Below are 16,509 nucleotides of genomic sequence, written 5' to 3'. Positions count from 1 at the left end.
GGGAGTGAACGTGCATAAGAATACATTGATGTTATTGAGAGCATATTAGTCCTCCTGAGTCCTAAAGAATTTCATTTGGAATTCCATTAGGCAAAAAAGAAAAAACTATGGAAGAATAAAAAATGGTTAAATTGTATGATCTGATGGTGAAAAAATGGTAGTTCTGTTTCTTGAGAAGATATGCTTTATTTTCTAGAAAATATGTTTTCTTATCAACTGCACTGTATAAACTGAGATTGTCCCCATTTCTGTCCCTGTATATATTTTGCCTTCTTTTATGCCAGTCATCTCAAACATTGACTTAGTCACTTCTGAATCAAATAATGTGCATCTACAACTTCACTCACTGCCAGTGTACACAGCAGATATAATGAAATCTTCAGTATTTGCTTATCATGTAACTTAAGAAACAGCCTAACGGTATCACAAAATTTCTGAGAAGTTTTGGTGGTTTGTTATTTTTATTTCTTAATTAAACTTAGTGGTGTATAAAAGTGGTTCCTATTCAGGTCCAACCTTAACAGCCAACATCCCTGTGCAAGTTGTAGCAGTCCCATGGGCCTTTTTCCTATTGCTGCTGTTTTCTTTCAGGAGTACAGTAAAATATAAAATTAGCAATTGCTGTTTCAAGTAAGAGTGGCAAATGTGCGTGATATCAAAAACACCTGTCTAAAACTGGAATTTCCTGCTATGCATGGTGAAGATATCAAAACTTGCACCATTTAAAACCAAAGCCGAATTCAGGGTCAGTCGCTTGTAACCAGCGTTTTCCTTAGGCAGGCGCTCTGGCTCCCAGCTTATCACGCACTGCCCAGCCCTTGCTGGCTGTCCCCTTCGCCTGGCCTGGCAGCTGCTTTCAGCATTCACACGGCACTGCAGAAGACAGCAATGGCTCTGAGGTCATGGTAGCGTGAAGGCAGTGGGGTAAGGGGGCAGTTGGGTGGGTTTGGAAGCTAGTGGGGTGCCGTGAGACTGAAGCAGTACTGCTGCTGCATCCGTTTTGCCTCTTCAGAGCCCTGAACATGAGCTGTGTGCTTTGCTTCTCTTTACCACCCGCTGTCTTGGCTAACTTGGTATGAACTAGTGGTGGAGCTGCTGTCTGAGGGGTGCATTAGGTGGTCAGATATTAGAGGTCTTTTCTATTTTCTTTTTTGTTATTTTGTTTCTTTTTAATCAGACCCTGCTCTGTCCTGAGCACACTCAACACTCACTGACTTCTTCTATAAGAGCCGGTGCCACTTAACATTTTGGTAATCATGTTCTTTTGTCATAAGGCAGAAGAAAAAATGTCAGTAGTGACATGTTTCGACTAGTCTGATCTAAACTGGGACTGCCAGGCTGAATTTTGGTTGCTTGTGTTACTAATATGCTGGAATGCCATGCTGTGCAGCACAACTGTCCTTAAGCAATAACCCAGGCGCTGCAATGCAGCGCATCATGAAAACACGATGATAGTGGAAGTGTAACTGTGGCTACTGTTAAAATTAGCCTCAAATTGTTGTATTTTATCAGAAGCAAATGTCTTTTAATTTAGCAGTTAATGGAAGAAGAACTTTAGAACTACATGGACAATCTGAGATGTCAGAGCCATATTAATCCCCCGTTTTGTTTGTGCACAAATTTCTTTAAATAGTTTCTGGTCTCTTTTTTCCACCAGGATCTGATGTTATTCCCTCAGTTAGAATTAATGAGCATTTATCAAGGGACCATTTGTCTGGGTATCTCTTTTACAGTATTGCTAGTAGCATCCTCATCTCTTTGGTAGGCTTATCTACCAGAGTTATGGAGGCAAGAAAATGTATGTGCAAAATTTTCACTGTTTTGAGAAGGTCCTTGCTAATTAATAATTCCTGTATCCTTTATTTTTTCCTGTCTTGATCTAAAATTTGAGCTACTTTATTTTTCATGTTCCTCAACATCCCATTTACCTCCCTAGTCTGTCATATTTCTCAGCTAACAGATGAGAAAACTTCATTTTTTTTCATCCTAATGGGAATTATTTTAAATTTTCCATGACCATTTTCACAATCGGCGAATAAGAGTAACTGTGCTATGAGATACAGTGAAATGAAGGAGAAAGATGGTGTGATAGGAAATCTTAGTATCTTATATAATTCTGTGGCAACTGGGTTATACATCTATACATTTATCTTCTCTTTCTTGGGGACTTTGTTTTGCTTCTTATAGCAATGGCTCAGCTACATCAGAAGATCTTTTCTGGAAGCTGGATGCTCTGCAGATGTTTGTTTTTGATCTTCACTGGCCAGAACCAGAATTTGCTAGCCATTTAGAGCAGAGACTTAAACTCATGGCCACTGACATGATAGAAGCCTGCGTTAAAAGGTACAGTTGAAATGATGAATTAAAAATTTGGAGAGATTTGAAAACTAACTTAGGAATAGCCATACTGGCTCACAGAGGTACACCTATAGCAGAATCCTGACATAGCAATCAGGGCAACTGTAAAGAGATTATGTCTTGTATGTATTTCCCAGCATCTGGCAATCAGCAACTTGGCAACATCTGGGAAATACCAAGAAGAATTTCTGCACATGTTGTGACTAGACCTTTGGAAGTGAATAAACCAAATGTCTTTTTTATTCCATATTTGTGGCAAATACTAGCAAATCTTGGAAATCTGCTCGAAGAAATCCTTCTTCATTTTGTACGTTTCCTTTCTGTTACTATATTATTATTTATGTTCAGTTAATAATGCTACTTAATTTATCACTATTTTAGAGTAGTGTCTCTAAGAAATATATTACAAACTAAAGAGTATACAGTATTTCTACATCTATACAATAAACAAAAGAAGGCTATTTGTAAGTCATCCATCTGACACTAAGTTTTATTTTGTTAAGCTCCTGGAAATCATAGAAAACATAGTGTTGGTTTCCTTCTTAAGCTATATCTCATAATTACGGATATATTATTTCAAATTAAGCATAGTGATCTAAAAAGATCTCTGCCGTAGCTTTCAGTACATATGTTTAAGTTTAGAATAAATATCTTCATGTCTAGAAAATTTACAGGGAATCCATGATCCCACATACAGGGAAAGCTTAGTCTGGACACATAAAAATATTGACTTCTTAATAAAAAATAAATAAATAAAAATAGAAGAATGGGAAAAAAGTAAGTTTGTAGACAATTTAATAGTTTCAAGCAGGAAATGTACGACATTGATAAAGAAGGCTAAAGAAACCAAGAACCTTTAACATGCACTAAGGTTAAATCTGATAGCACAGTATTTTATTATTTTCTATTAAACAGAGTAGGAACAAGAAGAACCTCAGGCTTACTATATGAGCCTGTTGCTAGAGCTATAGTGATGAAATCATGGTAAAAATGGCAGAAGCATTTCACAAACATTTCCATTTGATTCTGGAAGGGTGATGATATTGTGAATGGAATAAAAGTTTAAGCTCTGTAGCAAAGGAATGTGTGAGAAAATACCTGCTAAAATTGAAGTAATGTAAGCTTACATCCTTCTGTTCTAAAGAATTCGGTGTTGAAGATGATTGTCAACTAAAATACCTAGCAAATCTTAGAACAAATGATGAAATCTCAAAGGACTGGAAGACAGTGTAATCTTGAAAACCACAAAAGGAATATCATTGAGATGCAGCAATATATTGATTATATTGATTTTGAGCCTGGAAGGGGAAAAAAAAAAAAAAAGAAAAAGATTTTTAGGCTGGAACTCTTATCAGCTTATCTGAAATACAAAGATTTATAGAAGTAGTACTAGTCAAAACAATTTATTGAATAATTAATATTTTCAAATTCATCTTATGTCTTATTCAAAGATTATTACAAATTAATGTGGGAAGGGCAACTGTGTTAATATATTCTCCTAGGCAATAAATCTAGTGCCACATGTTGTCATTATCTAAAATTTTTCACTGTAGAGATGACTATGGATTTTAATGGCACACATAAAATAGGTTAAAAATGGCTCGCTGCCAGGATCACAACCAGAAACTAAGAAGAGAATTATTAACACAGAGGCATTACAAAAAGAATTCTTTGTGGATTGGATTTTGGTCTGTGATACCAATCCTGACATCTTTGCTGCTTGCTTTTGTAGAGAATAAGAAGGCTCTGATGACAATAAATGAAGGTGTAATTAATATTATAGAATGATTCTAGTGTCAGTACATAAAACATATTAATATTTTAGTGTTAATACATAACATACTAGTGTTAATACACTAAGCATGTTTTAGTGTGGTCAAACATACAGTACGTCAGGTGGAAAAGAAAGTATATTATGTCCACAGGGTGGATTGTATTAGACAGTAGCAACTCAGAAAAGAATGATCGAACTATTCTGTTGTAACTCTTATTGTTATACTAATATGTTCTATAAGACTTACTAAGATGGAAATGGGATGCTTCTTTCCCATCTTCTTAAAACATTATGTCAATTTCTGGTACCCACATTTATTTCCACAGGGTGGAAAAAAACATTTCTTTTATATTTATGTATTCTGAACTATTACAATTTGTTTCAGTAGCATTGCTTCCTATTTACACCTGTGTGAGAAGAAAATAGGGGTTTTGTATTATGTATCTCCTGATACATTTTACTTTTCAATTATATATTGCTTAATAATAAACTCATTTTCTTCACTAAACTTCCCTTTCATATTAAAGACAGAAGAGCATTTTTTTATTTTATTTTTTGGAAGCAACTATTTTGTATGATAAACTGCATTTTAACATAGAAAGACTGGAAAATGTGGGGTATTTTCACTGCTTTAAATTGTTCTTAGTCATCATACAAGGAAGCATATTGTTATATAGTAGGCAAGAAGATAATACTTTTGTTATTCAACTGAATTAGCTGAAGCAGTGCAGAACCTTGAGATTGCCACCAATGCAATTGTTTATTGAATGGGTGGATATTCTGCACTTAAAGAATTTTCTAAGATACTCTCATGTGTGTGTACATTGTAAGCCAACATGTTTAGTAAGGTTCATAAATTTGTACCCTGGTTGGTCTGAATTATCAGAGAAATGATATTATGAATCGTGTTTTAATAAACAGGACAAGAATTGCATTTGAACTCAAGCTGCAAAAGATGAACAAAACAACAGACTTGCGGATCCCTCCTTCTCTGTGTACAATGTTCAATGTCTTAGTTGATGCCAAAAAACAGACAGCTAAACTCTGCATACTGGATGGGGGGCAAGAGGTAAGTGGAATTTTGTATGTTTAATTCCCATGTTTGGCTAATAGGAAACATCTCACACTGCAGACAGTCCTTTATAGATTAATTTCAAACTGAAATGTGTCACGCAGCTCTGCTTGTACAGGAGCATGCATAGACAGCTCCCTAAAAGCATCACACAAGACACAACCCCTCATCTTCAGATGCTTCTGTAATTTATTTGCTTTGACCTGTGAGTCTGTTGAACATTCAGAAGATTTCTTGACTCACAGCCCCTCTGGGATTTTTTCTTGGGTTGCAGCAGAGAAACAGCCCTCTTCAGGACTCTTTTGTAATAGTAGCATAGAGCCAAAACATTGTCCTTTGCAGCCAGGTTTTAAGTGAGGAAGGTTTGTTTTTCAGTGGCTCATATTGTCCAACATTCATGCCTGTGTACATGCTGAAAACAGAAGAAAGAAATAATCAGGTAATTTAATGGGATCTTTTTATTTGGTCTCCAAGGACAGGGACCATTTTGGCAGTAGTGTGCTGCCAGGACTGTCCCAGTAGAGCTTTTGAAGGATATGTAGACTTCACTGACTACTGTCCTTCCCATATTGTCACCCTCGGCAGGAATAATCTGTGAAGTGAAAAGGGCATACTACATTGACTGGTGAGACCAGCAGCATAAAATTAAAACTGTTCTTGCTGGCCTAATGCATTAGCAGTGTAATTTTGTTTCATTTGATTTTGGATAGAGGGTAAAAACATTTATCAGAATCTGGCAGCAAAAATTATGTCTGCTTTGGGCAGTTTCATGTTTACATTATTTGGTCATATTGTTTTTGTTGATTTTTCCATTTCTGTACTGTGCTCTTTTTAAGTTAGTGTATTCAGTGTAATTGTCTTTTTTTTTTTTTCTCAATTCAATGAGACATTCATCATTTTCCTGTTCTACCCTGTCATCTTTATTTTTCCTTTTGGTTTTCCGCAACATGAACCAGTTTGCTAGTCAGTGGGTAAGTGTCTTTTTGTTGTTTTTTAACCTACATTTTTTCTTTTATTATTAACAGCCACTTTTTATTTTAAATAGTAATACTGTTTTTCATGTTAATTTGTAAGCTGAGCCCTCAGATTTTTTTACTGCCTGCCTTTGCTACAGACTGATCATCAGCTTCTCGGTTCTTTCCTTGTTCATCCTCTAAGACGGTTCTGGATGAATTCTTCGCTCTTGTGCTTTTCAGACCCAGTGTCCTGTCTTACTGAGTCACAAAGTTGTGGGCTCTTTCACTTCTCGGTGAGGCAAAAGAGCAACAAAGAATTTGTTTCAGGTTCATCAGAAGTAAACCACAACTAGCAACTCTGCCTGAAGCTAATGCTGCCAGCTTACCTTATACTTAGCATTCCAAGCAGTAAACTGCAAACACATCCATGCAGCCCCTACTTTGTGGACACGCAATACCAGCACGTCCATAAGGACTGCAGGCACATGGTATAGCCTTATTCCCGCAGTCATGTCATTCCTCTTGCCTGCTCTGGATAATGCCTCCTGCACTGTTAGCCAGTCCCCTCAAAGCCAAAGTTCAGCATTTTGTAGCATTCCTATAAAAGCCGAAGTTCAGTTACAGATCCTCGCCAGATTCTCTTCTGAAATACTCCCATTATCTGGACTTTCAAACTCCATCATACACTCTTCACAACACCAAAACAGAAATACAGCCTTTGTTCCCTACTAGGTGTGACCATGACTCTAAATGAATCCAATGAACCATTTGACATCTGTGATGAAATATGTACTTTTTTCAAAGTACCTAAATTAATCTTGATCCAAATTCATCTAATAAACCAAAGGAATCTCAAATTCTTCACATATTAGAAATATCAGATAATGTGGAAACTTCCTTCTTTCACATAAACCTTCAATTCTTGTCTATCATTTTTTTCTGTTCCTAAGGATTTTTTGGAAGGTAAATTAAAAATGGGCTTTTCTTTGTTGCTTGTAGCTGATACCATGGTTATTTGAAATGCTTCAAGTTTTGTTGGATGACATACTTGTGGAATCTGGCCATCTGACAAAACAGTTAGATCATCTTATAATATAAACAGCTGCATCTCTGGCTCTATCTACAGCAACTCTGGCAATTCCAGTTAGTCCTACATAGCCACTTGGTCTTGAAAACTTTCCCATATTGACTTTCTTTCCCTCAACCTCCTTCATCTTCATTTTAGTCTCCAAAATGGTCTTTTCTGCCAGTCAAGAAAAGCATTCCGTAAGGCCTAAGCTAGCATTTTTTAAAAGGCATATTTGTTCACCTAAAACTCAACACTGAATATCCATCTAACAGTTTCTAGAACTTAATCTGCAAGTGATGGAAGGTGATATTTAGTGAGATGGTTAGACTCAAACATCTTGAATACAGCAGGCTCTTTCCATATTTATAAATAAATGTCATAATATTGTTAGCTTGTTGTGATTTTCAAATAATTTGACTTTGTTTTTGTTTTTCTTGGTCCTACAATGAAGTTACTGATTATATTCAATTCCTACAAAGTTACATTTGCCTTGTAATGAGGGAAAAAAAATGGAACTGATCTTAGAGTATACATAGATCCATTAATTTAATGTGCTGTGGAGGTGAAGTTGCAGACACTTATTGGAGGGACAACTGTGATTTTTGATGTATCACACAATACGTATAGTGTCGACATGCGTCTGTGGGAGAAAGATCGCTTACTGTTTTCAGAGAGTAAGATGCTGTTGCCTTCTGAAGAGTGTGTAAGCAAGAGATGTCACAGACAATTTGGAGTGATTAGTAGATCAAGAGAATATTATATTGGTCAAGACATTCGTATGGTTAGAATAAAATATATCTGAAATTGTGGAAAGTTTCTTTTATGTATTTCACATACACTCTTTCACTGTTTCAAGATGTTTGCTGCTGCTTATCTGAGATGTGTATTCACATTTTCAAAGTGTTTTTAAACTTTAAAAGGAATTGAACCAAAAAATTAACACAACTGATAGCAGATACATATGTGTGTGCAAACACATTTCACAGTTTTATTCTCTCTCAATTCAAACACAGGCTCAGTAGGTACACTGTTTAGAAAATCATTCCTAAATATATTAAGCAGATCATATTTGATGTTTTGGTTTGTATGGTAACTCCGAGACAGATGAAAAATATCCTTTAAAAAATTAAAGCTCTGAAAATTATTCAGCTGGCAGCTGCTAACTTGGCCTAATGTTTATACTGACCTCCGTACTTCTACTCTGAGCATTATCCTGTTAGCTGTTCCAAGTAGCCTTGAACTATGAAGATAGGGTTAGTCTTTACAAGTCACATTTTCTGTGAAGTGGCTACTGGGGACAATCTTTGCTGTCAGATAAATGTTTCTAAAGGAAGAATTACTGTTTAAATTGATGTGCCTCCTTGACAGAATGGGATCCCTAGTTCTTGTTTCAGTAGGGAACTCTGTAGTATTATCTAAAAAGTGTCAGATTTATTTTAAAAGCATTTACTTAAAGACATCTTCTTTATGAGAAAGCTAAAGAAACGGGCTATGGAGAATGAAGTCTGTTTTATTATGCCTTTTATGGCCTATTAATTTGTTACCATCTATTCTGCTTTGTTGATGAAATTTTAATTTTGCCCTTGCTTGAGCATATTGTAAGATTTGTATAAACTGCAGCTCACTGTGCTAACAGAAAGGCTCTTTTAGGATGAACAATTGGAGCTCATTTTATTTCTAGAGGACATTTAAAATAACTTATGAATGAGAGTTGTCAGACATGAAATGCTGTATTAATTAAATCTTATTCTAGTCTTTTTGCTTCTCCAGCTAAACCAACCCTTTAGAAAAAAATACATGGCCACCTTAATTATATAGGAGAAGACAAAAAGTATCCTTCACATTCCTTCTCCTGAATAAGAATAAGAACTCAATTCATCTAAATAATAACCCCATTAGCTGCTTAACTCAACAGTGTACATGGGAAAATTTTCAACACAGAATGTAAGAAAGTCTTGATTGGGTGGATCATTTTCAAGGGTTTGTTCTTCCGATGTTCAAAATGATAATTTTAAGTAAATCTGATCTGGCAGGGTTCTCAGCTTTGTATCGTGTATGACTTACGACAAAAGTGTGTGTTCAGATACATGCTAATGCTTCTTTCTCTTTTCAAATACAGCAACAATACCATTCAAAAATAGATGACTTGATTGAAGAAACTGTTAAAGAAATTATTTCACTTCTTGTTTCAAAGGTAAACCTTTTTAGATTTAATTTATAATAAAACAGAAAATATATCTCTAATTATTGAACTTCTGAAATGTCTTTAAATATCACAGTGAGATTGTGGGGGAAACAACATAATTTGTAAATAATAGCCATGCAGATAATATTGAATTTACAAAATTAAATTTTATAACCCATTAGGTAAACGATTTCTGTGCAACCTGCACAGAATATCAGGTAAGTTTGTCTTCTGTATTTCTGTTATATATAAGAACTGCTAGCAGCTAGTAGAACTGGTAGGTTTTAATTATATCAGTATTATCTTAAGTAATAGCATGTTTTATTTTTTGTTTAATTTTTCACATGAAAATTTTCTTCCTATCATGAAGTAGTATGTGAATTTTATATTTAGAGGTGGACAACATCCAGAGTGTCAGTATAATTTTTTAATGAGATTTTGGTCCACAAATCATTTAATTTAAAAATATTCTCTAAGTTGTTATTTCTTGAAATTGACTTTGTAGGTTAAAAAGAAAATGTTTTGATATGATATAGGGACTTGGAGAGCAAGGGAAGAAAACTTAGACAGTGTCTTGTGTTACTGTAACATCTCTACTCCAGTAAAAGTCTTAAGTGCTTGATAGAAAAGTTTTCAGTCCCTAATAGTTCAAGTGACATAGCAATGACATGAAAGAAAGATTTCGTAAGAAGTTTTGTTATCTATGCATTGCAAACTACCCAGAAATATCTGATTTTCAAAGTAGGAGAAATAAGCCATACTTTCACAATTTGTGAGTTAGTGACAAAAATACAACTCTGGTTACATTTTCATCATGCCTTAGTTTTCACTTGTCACAGCTTGCTGGCAGGGGGTGAGGGAGCAGGAATCGCCTTTTGGATTGACACCCACCATGCTTGCACAGGAGTTGAAGAGGAAGGCTTTGTAGAATCACTGTAGACGTTTAAGAAAAATGTTTCCATTTACCGATAAATGTGTAGAAACCACACTTTTTTTTTCTCTAAAGGGAAGATTTGGTGTTTAAATAACTACAAATAGTTCAACTCGATAGTTTTGAGTTTTACATGCCACCTGTCATCACTCCAAGCTAACCTGTCAAATTATGGTTTTAGTGAATTGAAGAGTAAGAATAGGGAATTTTATAAAAGCAAATATTCTATTTATCTTTCTTAATATCTGAGATTATAGAAAAAGGAAGAAAATAGTCATATTGCTCATGGATATATATAGAAGAAATTTAGAGACAACTGCTGTCAGTATAGAAAGATTTTCCTTATTACTTGTCACATATATTATTAACAGAGGTTGAAATCTTGAAATATGAAGCAAGTATTTTGAGTGATTGGCTGATCATTAGAAGCTTAACCAGCCACTCCTCACCTGAGATGTGAAATGCCAATGACATCCTGATTGCTTCTGTTTCAAGGTGGAAGGCCTCTGGGGGTACAGAGAAAGGCTGATGTTTCATTCTTGGTTTTGGCCAGGAAGAACGCACATCAATGTGCATGATATCCATGTGTGTTCATATTTTCATCTAATATATTTTCACTGTGTTTTAGCCTTTGCCTCTGTATTATTTCTTTTGTGTTCCAGTGGAATGTGTTTCAACCATTGTTTTTAGCTGCAAGTCATCTATGTGAATGAAAAGAGCACTTTCTCTTCAGTGAGATTTTACACGGTAAAGATTATACTGTGCATTTTGCACACAAAACTTACCAACCTAAAACATTTCTCAAATCATAGGAATAGCACAAAACAGCAAAACAAAGCACAGTGTGTCTCAGGGTAACCAATTCAGAGAATGTGAGGTATACACAGAAATGCTTTTAGAACTTCACATGTCTGTACACTGAGATCTCAGAAAACAAGTTTTCAGCTTCGTTTAAATGGACATCCTTGACACTGCAATGTTTTGCTCTTCATTCTTTTGCATCCCACTTGTATGGAACTATTTGTTGGCGCTGCGGACACCATGTTGCTTGTGAGATCAGCCATTTCCATAGCAGATCTTCACACGGTTAGATTTAACACCCTTCTGCAAAAGAATCCTTGCCAGTCAGATAAAATGAGTTAAAAGTATGAACAGCAGCATCTCACAGGCATGCGACAGCAAAGCAGAAAGCTGGTATTTGCTCTAATAAAAGGACTATAATTATACTGTGCATGGGGTGCAGAAACAACTGCCACTCTCTCTCATGATGTGGTTTTATTCCTTGATTGGTGCCTACGTACTGGTGTCTTAATTAGTCACTGTAAATATGACAGGTTAGATTGATAAATGACAAACGTAGGTTTGCACTTGCTCCTGCTCCTTGAACTGTTAAGAGCAGGGCTTATTGTAAAGTGATGATCTCAGTTCCTCTGGAGGTGACACTGTTGTGACACTGTTACAGTGCCCATTAACAGCATGCCAGATGGAATTTTGTTCTGTCCTCACACTCATAAAATGATACTCGTAGTTGTGGGAATGACTTGTGTTGGGAACAAGGGATGACTTTTAGAACAATCTTTATATAAAATGGAAAGCAATTCATATGTGTAAAATGAATGTGCATGAACACAATGGCTGACAGATACTTTATGTTATATACCATTAATTACTTGAGCAATATAACATCACAGAGGGACATGAGAAGGGCAATTGTTTGCTTTAAGGCTAATTTGGGGGAGTTTAAGCATTGAGGCTATACTTAATGCAATTAATAAGGTGGGGGTTTTTTGTTGGAAATAAATTTTGCCAAAAACACCTTGTCGTGTCAATTGCTGAGGACTTACTTTACCTGGAGAATCACAGGTGAGAGCACAGGGGAGAGAAACCACACCATACCAGAGATTGGGGCATACATTTTCTTGCCCCTTCTTGGCCATGTAGTAGTAGTTCAACAACACATGCTGTTGACAGAAAACTCTAGTGTTATTTACACTGTTGGGTGAAATCAGAGTTGGGTTTCTATTCAATAGCAAAGTTCAGAGAAATGCGATACCAAGATCACCACCTTTAACGTTTGTGCTGCACCATGTTTGAAGCTGTGATCTTAGAAGCTGTGGTCCTAGAAAATAAAATATGTTTTCTACCCAAAATAGATGCTGGGTGCAAACCCCCTATGTTTAACCACATGTTCTAGAGGCAGCAAATTGGTGTGGGGTAGCAGCCCCACCTCAGGAGAATTTTGGGGTTGGGTTTCTATTTCTGCAGTGGTTCAATGATTTCCATCAGTCCAATCAATAGGTGAAGCTGCAAAAAGAATGTTGTCCTTGATTTCAGCACTTTGTGAGATGGAGAAAATGATCAAGTGTATAGTTTGCATTGCCCACTGAACAATGAAAATATGAGGAAGAAAAACTCACATTCTCATTCTAAGTATTTTCTTTTCATATTGCGCATTTAGATTTTTCTCTGTGCTTTTCCCCCAGGTTGTTTCAGTGTTAGAAGGTGTGCTGTCTAAATTGTCAAGATACGATGAAGGCACTTTTTTCTCATCATTAGTTTCGTTCACTGTAAGTGTTTGGATTCACAATGGTTCTGGTTTGCCTTCTGTGCATAATTCTGAAATTGTGCACAGTCTATAGTATAAAGCACTTACTGTGTTTTATTTTATTTTTAATTTTCTAAAGGTGAAAGCAGCTGCAAAATACGTTGATGTTCCTGTAAGTACAAGCCTTTTAATTCATTTTTTTCCTAGTGTTCATAATAATTAAAAAAATGGGGGTTTGTTAGCTCACATTTTTTATTGTTGACATTCTGCTTTCCTACAGAGATTCATTATAGCTTTACACTGAGTATTTGAACAGCCACTACAAACCTCAGAGGGTATTTCATTTCCCTCAAGCAAAGAGTAAGTCTCAAAGCAAAGCTTAGAAAGGTTATTCTCAATGCACTTTTTCAGTTGTAGAAGAGTAAGCATTGTAACTTAGATACTCTTCTGTAGAGGTCTTTCCATCATTTGTCTAAATTGTTCAAATGTACAGGATAAGCAACAAGTAGAAACATCATACTCAAATATCCATTATTTATCAATTCTTACTTAAGACTCAAGTCTTGCTTTTTTAATCCCTTGCTTGCTATATCTCCAATTTACCATTGCTTATGCAATGTTCGTGGGGTATAAACAAAAACTAGAAAGGGTGTTGTTAGGGCTTTTTTATACATAAAAGCAAAATCCAGCTGTTAGAATATATTTATTAGAGTATCATAGCAGAATGTCTTTTAAGAAGCAAGGAAGAAGTTATCAAATATTGTCATTATCACTGTCTGTAAATATCCTTTGTTCTTTCACAATTCTGTGTTCTCATCCTTTTTTAATGTGATTCTAAAACAATCTTACTTTCCAAGCATAGCAAAAAAATTATTAAAATTTTTATGTTGATGACCTTGCAAGAAATAAACTTGCAAATACAGAAGAATGCCGGACATGCTGGATTGTATGATGGCCAGAAATCCTTTCAGCAGTTCTGTACTTAAAAATATAATACTTCTAAGCCTAAATAAATTATTTTTTAAAAAAAAGAAAAAAAAAGCATACTAAATAAAATGAAAAAAACCTGTATTTCTGGAATGTTTTATTTTCCTATCTTTATAGGCACTTTATTCATAAATAGAGAATAATAACATTTCTGTTTGGATGATGTTTTCAGAATTTTTTCTTACTTGGTTATGTGTGGACTTTCTGTTGAATTGTATAAATGCTCTTCTATTTTACAGAAAAAGAAAAAGACTCAATTTTGCATTTAAAGGAATACCTCATCTCAAATCCAGTTAATTTAGAATAGCCTTTGTTAATATGTTGTGCTGTGGAGCTGCCCCAAAGGGTCCTTGGTGAGGCACTTAAGACTCAAAAAAGTAAAAATTACTGAACAAACTAGAAATTCATTGACTTCTTTCAACTAACATGAAAAAACTCTTCAAATTACATAGAATATCTATGAGAAGGGGATTTCAAAGTCTTTTACCACTGGCCTGGATACACTGAAGTTCACTATGTAGATGAGACTGAAAAATACCTTTGCCACGGCTCAGGGGAGTATTGCAAGTGAGGTCACATAGGGGTGCACTGCTCCGGAGGGGAGGGAAGACAAAGTGAGAAGGTGGTTGCTGGAGCCCCACTGGCTTTCTCACATTTCCTGAATCGTGTGGCTTGGCCTGAAGAGACGACCAAGTTATAGACTGGCTGTCAGGATCCTTGCATTTTTACAGCCCCTTCACTTTTCAGCTATCCCCACACACCTTTCCCACAGCCCAGAGTGTGAACAGGGCGGTAGTACTACAGTTGTAAACTAAAAGTGTAAACTGTAATTCATGGAGGCTGTGGACCTGACCAAGCAAACATTTTCCAAATTCTGGAGGAGATTTTACCTGGGTTGAAGGAGTCTGATTGCTTCTTCACATTCTTCTTCTTGTTGTGAAGACACAGTTGAGGCCAAGAAGAGCCCTTACTTACTGTCACCACTGACAGTGAGTGCCCAGTCTGAATAGGATCTAAAATCACCAGCTGTGGAAGTTACAAATTCCAACTGCAAAAGGAGGCTGTAAGTCATCACATTACAAGGTCATCTCCTGGGCTCACAACTGAAGTGAGAAGTGCAGGGGGGGAGTACAGGGTGAGGAATTTACACTGAGCTCTCAGTCGTGTGATGGTAACCTAGCAAGCTTGCACTGAAGCTAATTAAATGCCTTGTGTGGCTGTAGTTTGAACTGATATGGTTTAAAATCTCTTCTTGTCCCTCCTTACCATAGAGCTGCATATATGGAAGTGACTTAAAGGTGACCACAGCAGGTCTTTTCTTTTGATATAGTTGCAAATATGTGCAAAATTACACTTTGTTAATGACCACATTCTTCCCTTGTGCCCCAACTCCATTTCAGCATCTCACCTTAGTGCTTGGGGTCCCTGAAAAAGAGCTTGGTGTATCTCAGGGAGAAGGAGGTTGCGGGAGGCAAAAGGCCTTTGGAGTTCTTTTGAGCTTGTGATTTCAACAGAATTGTTGATCTTTGATTGCCAGGCTCAGTATTTGACAAAGAGGTAAGAATGTGCTGGTTTATAGTGGAATAAGAAGAAAATAACTAGACAAAAGAGATGTTAGAAGAAAATGAAGGTAATACTGAGCAGAATGTTTTAGAGAGAGGATAAGAGGTAAAGGAGATACAAAAGATAAAAGGCAAACAAAAAATAGAAATAATAAAGGATTCTGAAGGAGGACATTCTTGGATGATTCTTGCGCATTTTGAAGAGAATGTTAATTCTATTAATATTGAGAGGGGATTTAATCATTAAATAGTTGGGCACAAAGACGCACGCTCCCCAGAAGGCATCCCTCAACTTCTCCGTGCCAGGGTGGGCGATGTAGGCACAGAATTGCAGTTCACTTGGCAGATAACGTTTGTAAAAATGTTACACTTTTGTGTAACGTGTCTCCTCTTCCACTCACTAATCTTGCCAGAGCATCATGAATTACTCCATCCAAAAAAAGTTTCATCTTTTTTTTTTTTGTTTTAACCTGTTTAAGAGAACATTCAACATGAGCCTCCTTTTTTCAGAAGGCCCTCATGAGGTGGGACATATGCAGTCACAAGGAGCTCCCATTGCTTTCCCCAGCCATTGTGTATAGGGCTATGTGGACACTGTGTATGTTTGGATAATTGGAACACCAGCAGAAATATTAAGGACAGTGCAAAATAACCCAGATTAAGAAGAGTAATGACTATGATGGCTTATGATTTCCTAAAAATAATAATGAAGAAATCTAGTTGCTATTATACTCTTTCTGTTGGTAATTGTCACAGTATGCTAAGCTCTGAAGTGAAGGAAATTGTGCCTGCTGTGCATGTGAAAGAAACCAAATGTTCAGAGGAAAATAACACAAATGTTACAAATATAAGTAGTGCATGAAACGTGCAATTTGTTCTCTTGTTAATGGTATGTTTTGATGTTTGGTAATGCAGGAGCTGATTTAGGTTACTATTTCTTTTAAAACAACTCACCCGAATCCACTATAACTCTGTTAGTTTCTGCTGAAGGCCAAACAATCCTTAGGAGATGTAGAAGAACAACCTGTCTAATTTTTTTCTCCTTTTTTTAGTACTCTATTCACAAAGCC

The 16,509-nt window shown here is 36.1% G+C and overlaps 1 protein-coding gene across 1 annotated transcript in view; it reads left to right on the top strand.

Moving 5' to 3' along the window:
* The window catches only part of LOC104413532 (calcium-dependent secretion activator 2), a 141,372-nt gene that overhangs the window by 96,072 nt on the left and 28,791 nt on the right, over positions 1-16,509 (top strand). Inside the window, exons 17-21 of the mRNA XM_010024545.1 lie at positions 2,188-2,343; positions 5,054-5,201; positions 9,349-9,423; positions 12,829-12,912; positions 13,030-13,062. Of these exons, the coding sequence (XP_010022847.1) occupies positions 2,188-2,343; positions 5,054-5,201; positions 9,349-9,423; positions 12,829-12,912; positions 13,030-13,062 (496 nt within the window). The remainder of the gene's footprint in view (positions 1-2,187; positions 2,344-5,053; positions 5,202-9,348; positions 9,424-12,828; positions 12,913-13,029; positions 13,063-16,509) is intronic.

The sequence above is a fragment of the Nestor notabilis genome, unplaced genomic scaffold (genome assembly GCF_000696875.1).
Source record: "Nestor notabilis isolate BGI_N333 unplaced genomic scaffold, ASM69687v1 scaffold14141, whole genome shotgun sequence".
In the NCBI taxonomy this organism is placed as follows: domain Eukaryota; kingdom Metazoa; phylum Chordata; class Aves; order Psittaciformes; family Psittacidae; genus Nestor; species Nestor notabilis.
Note: the sequence above shows the minus strand (reverse complement) of the source record. Positions and strands in the feature narration are given on the sequence as shown.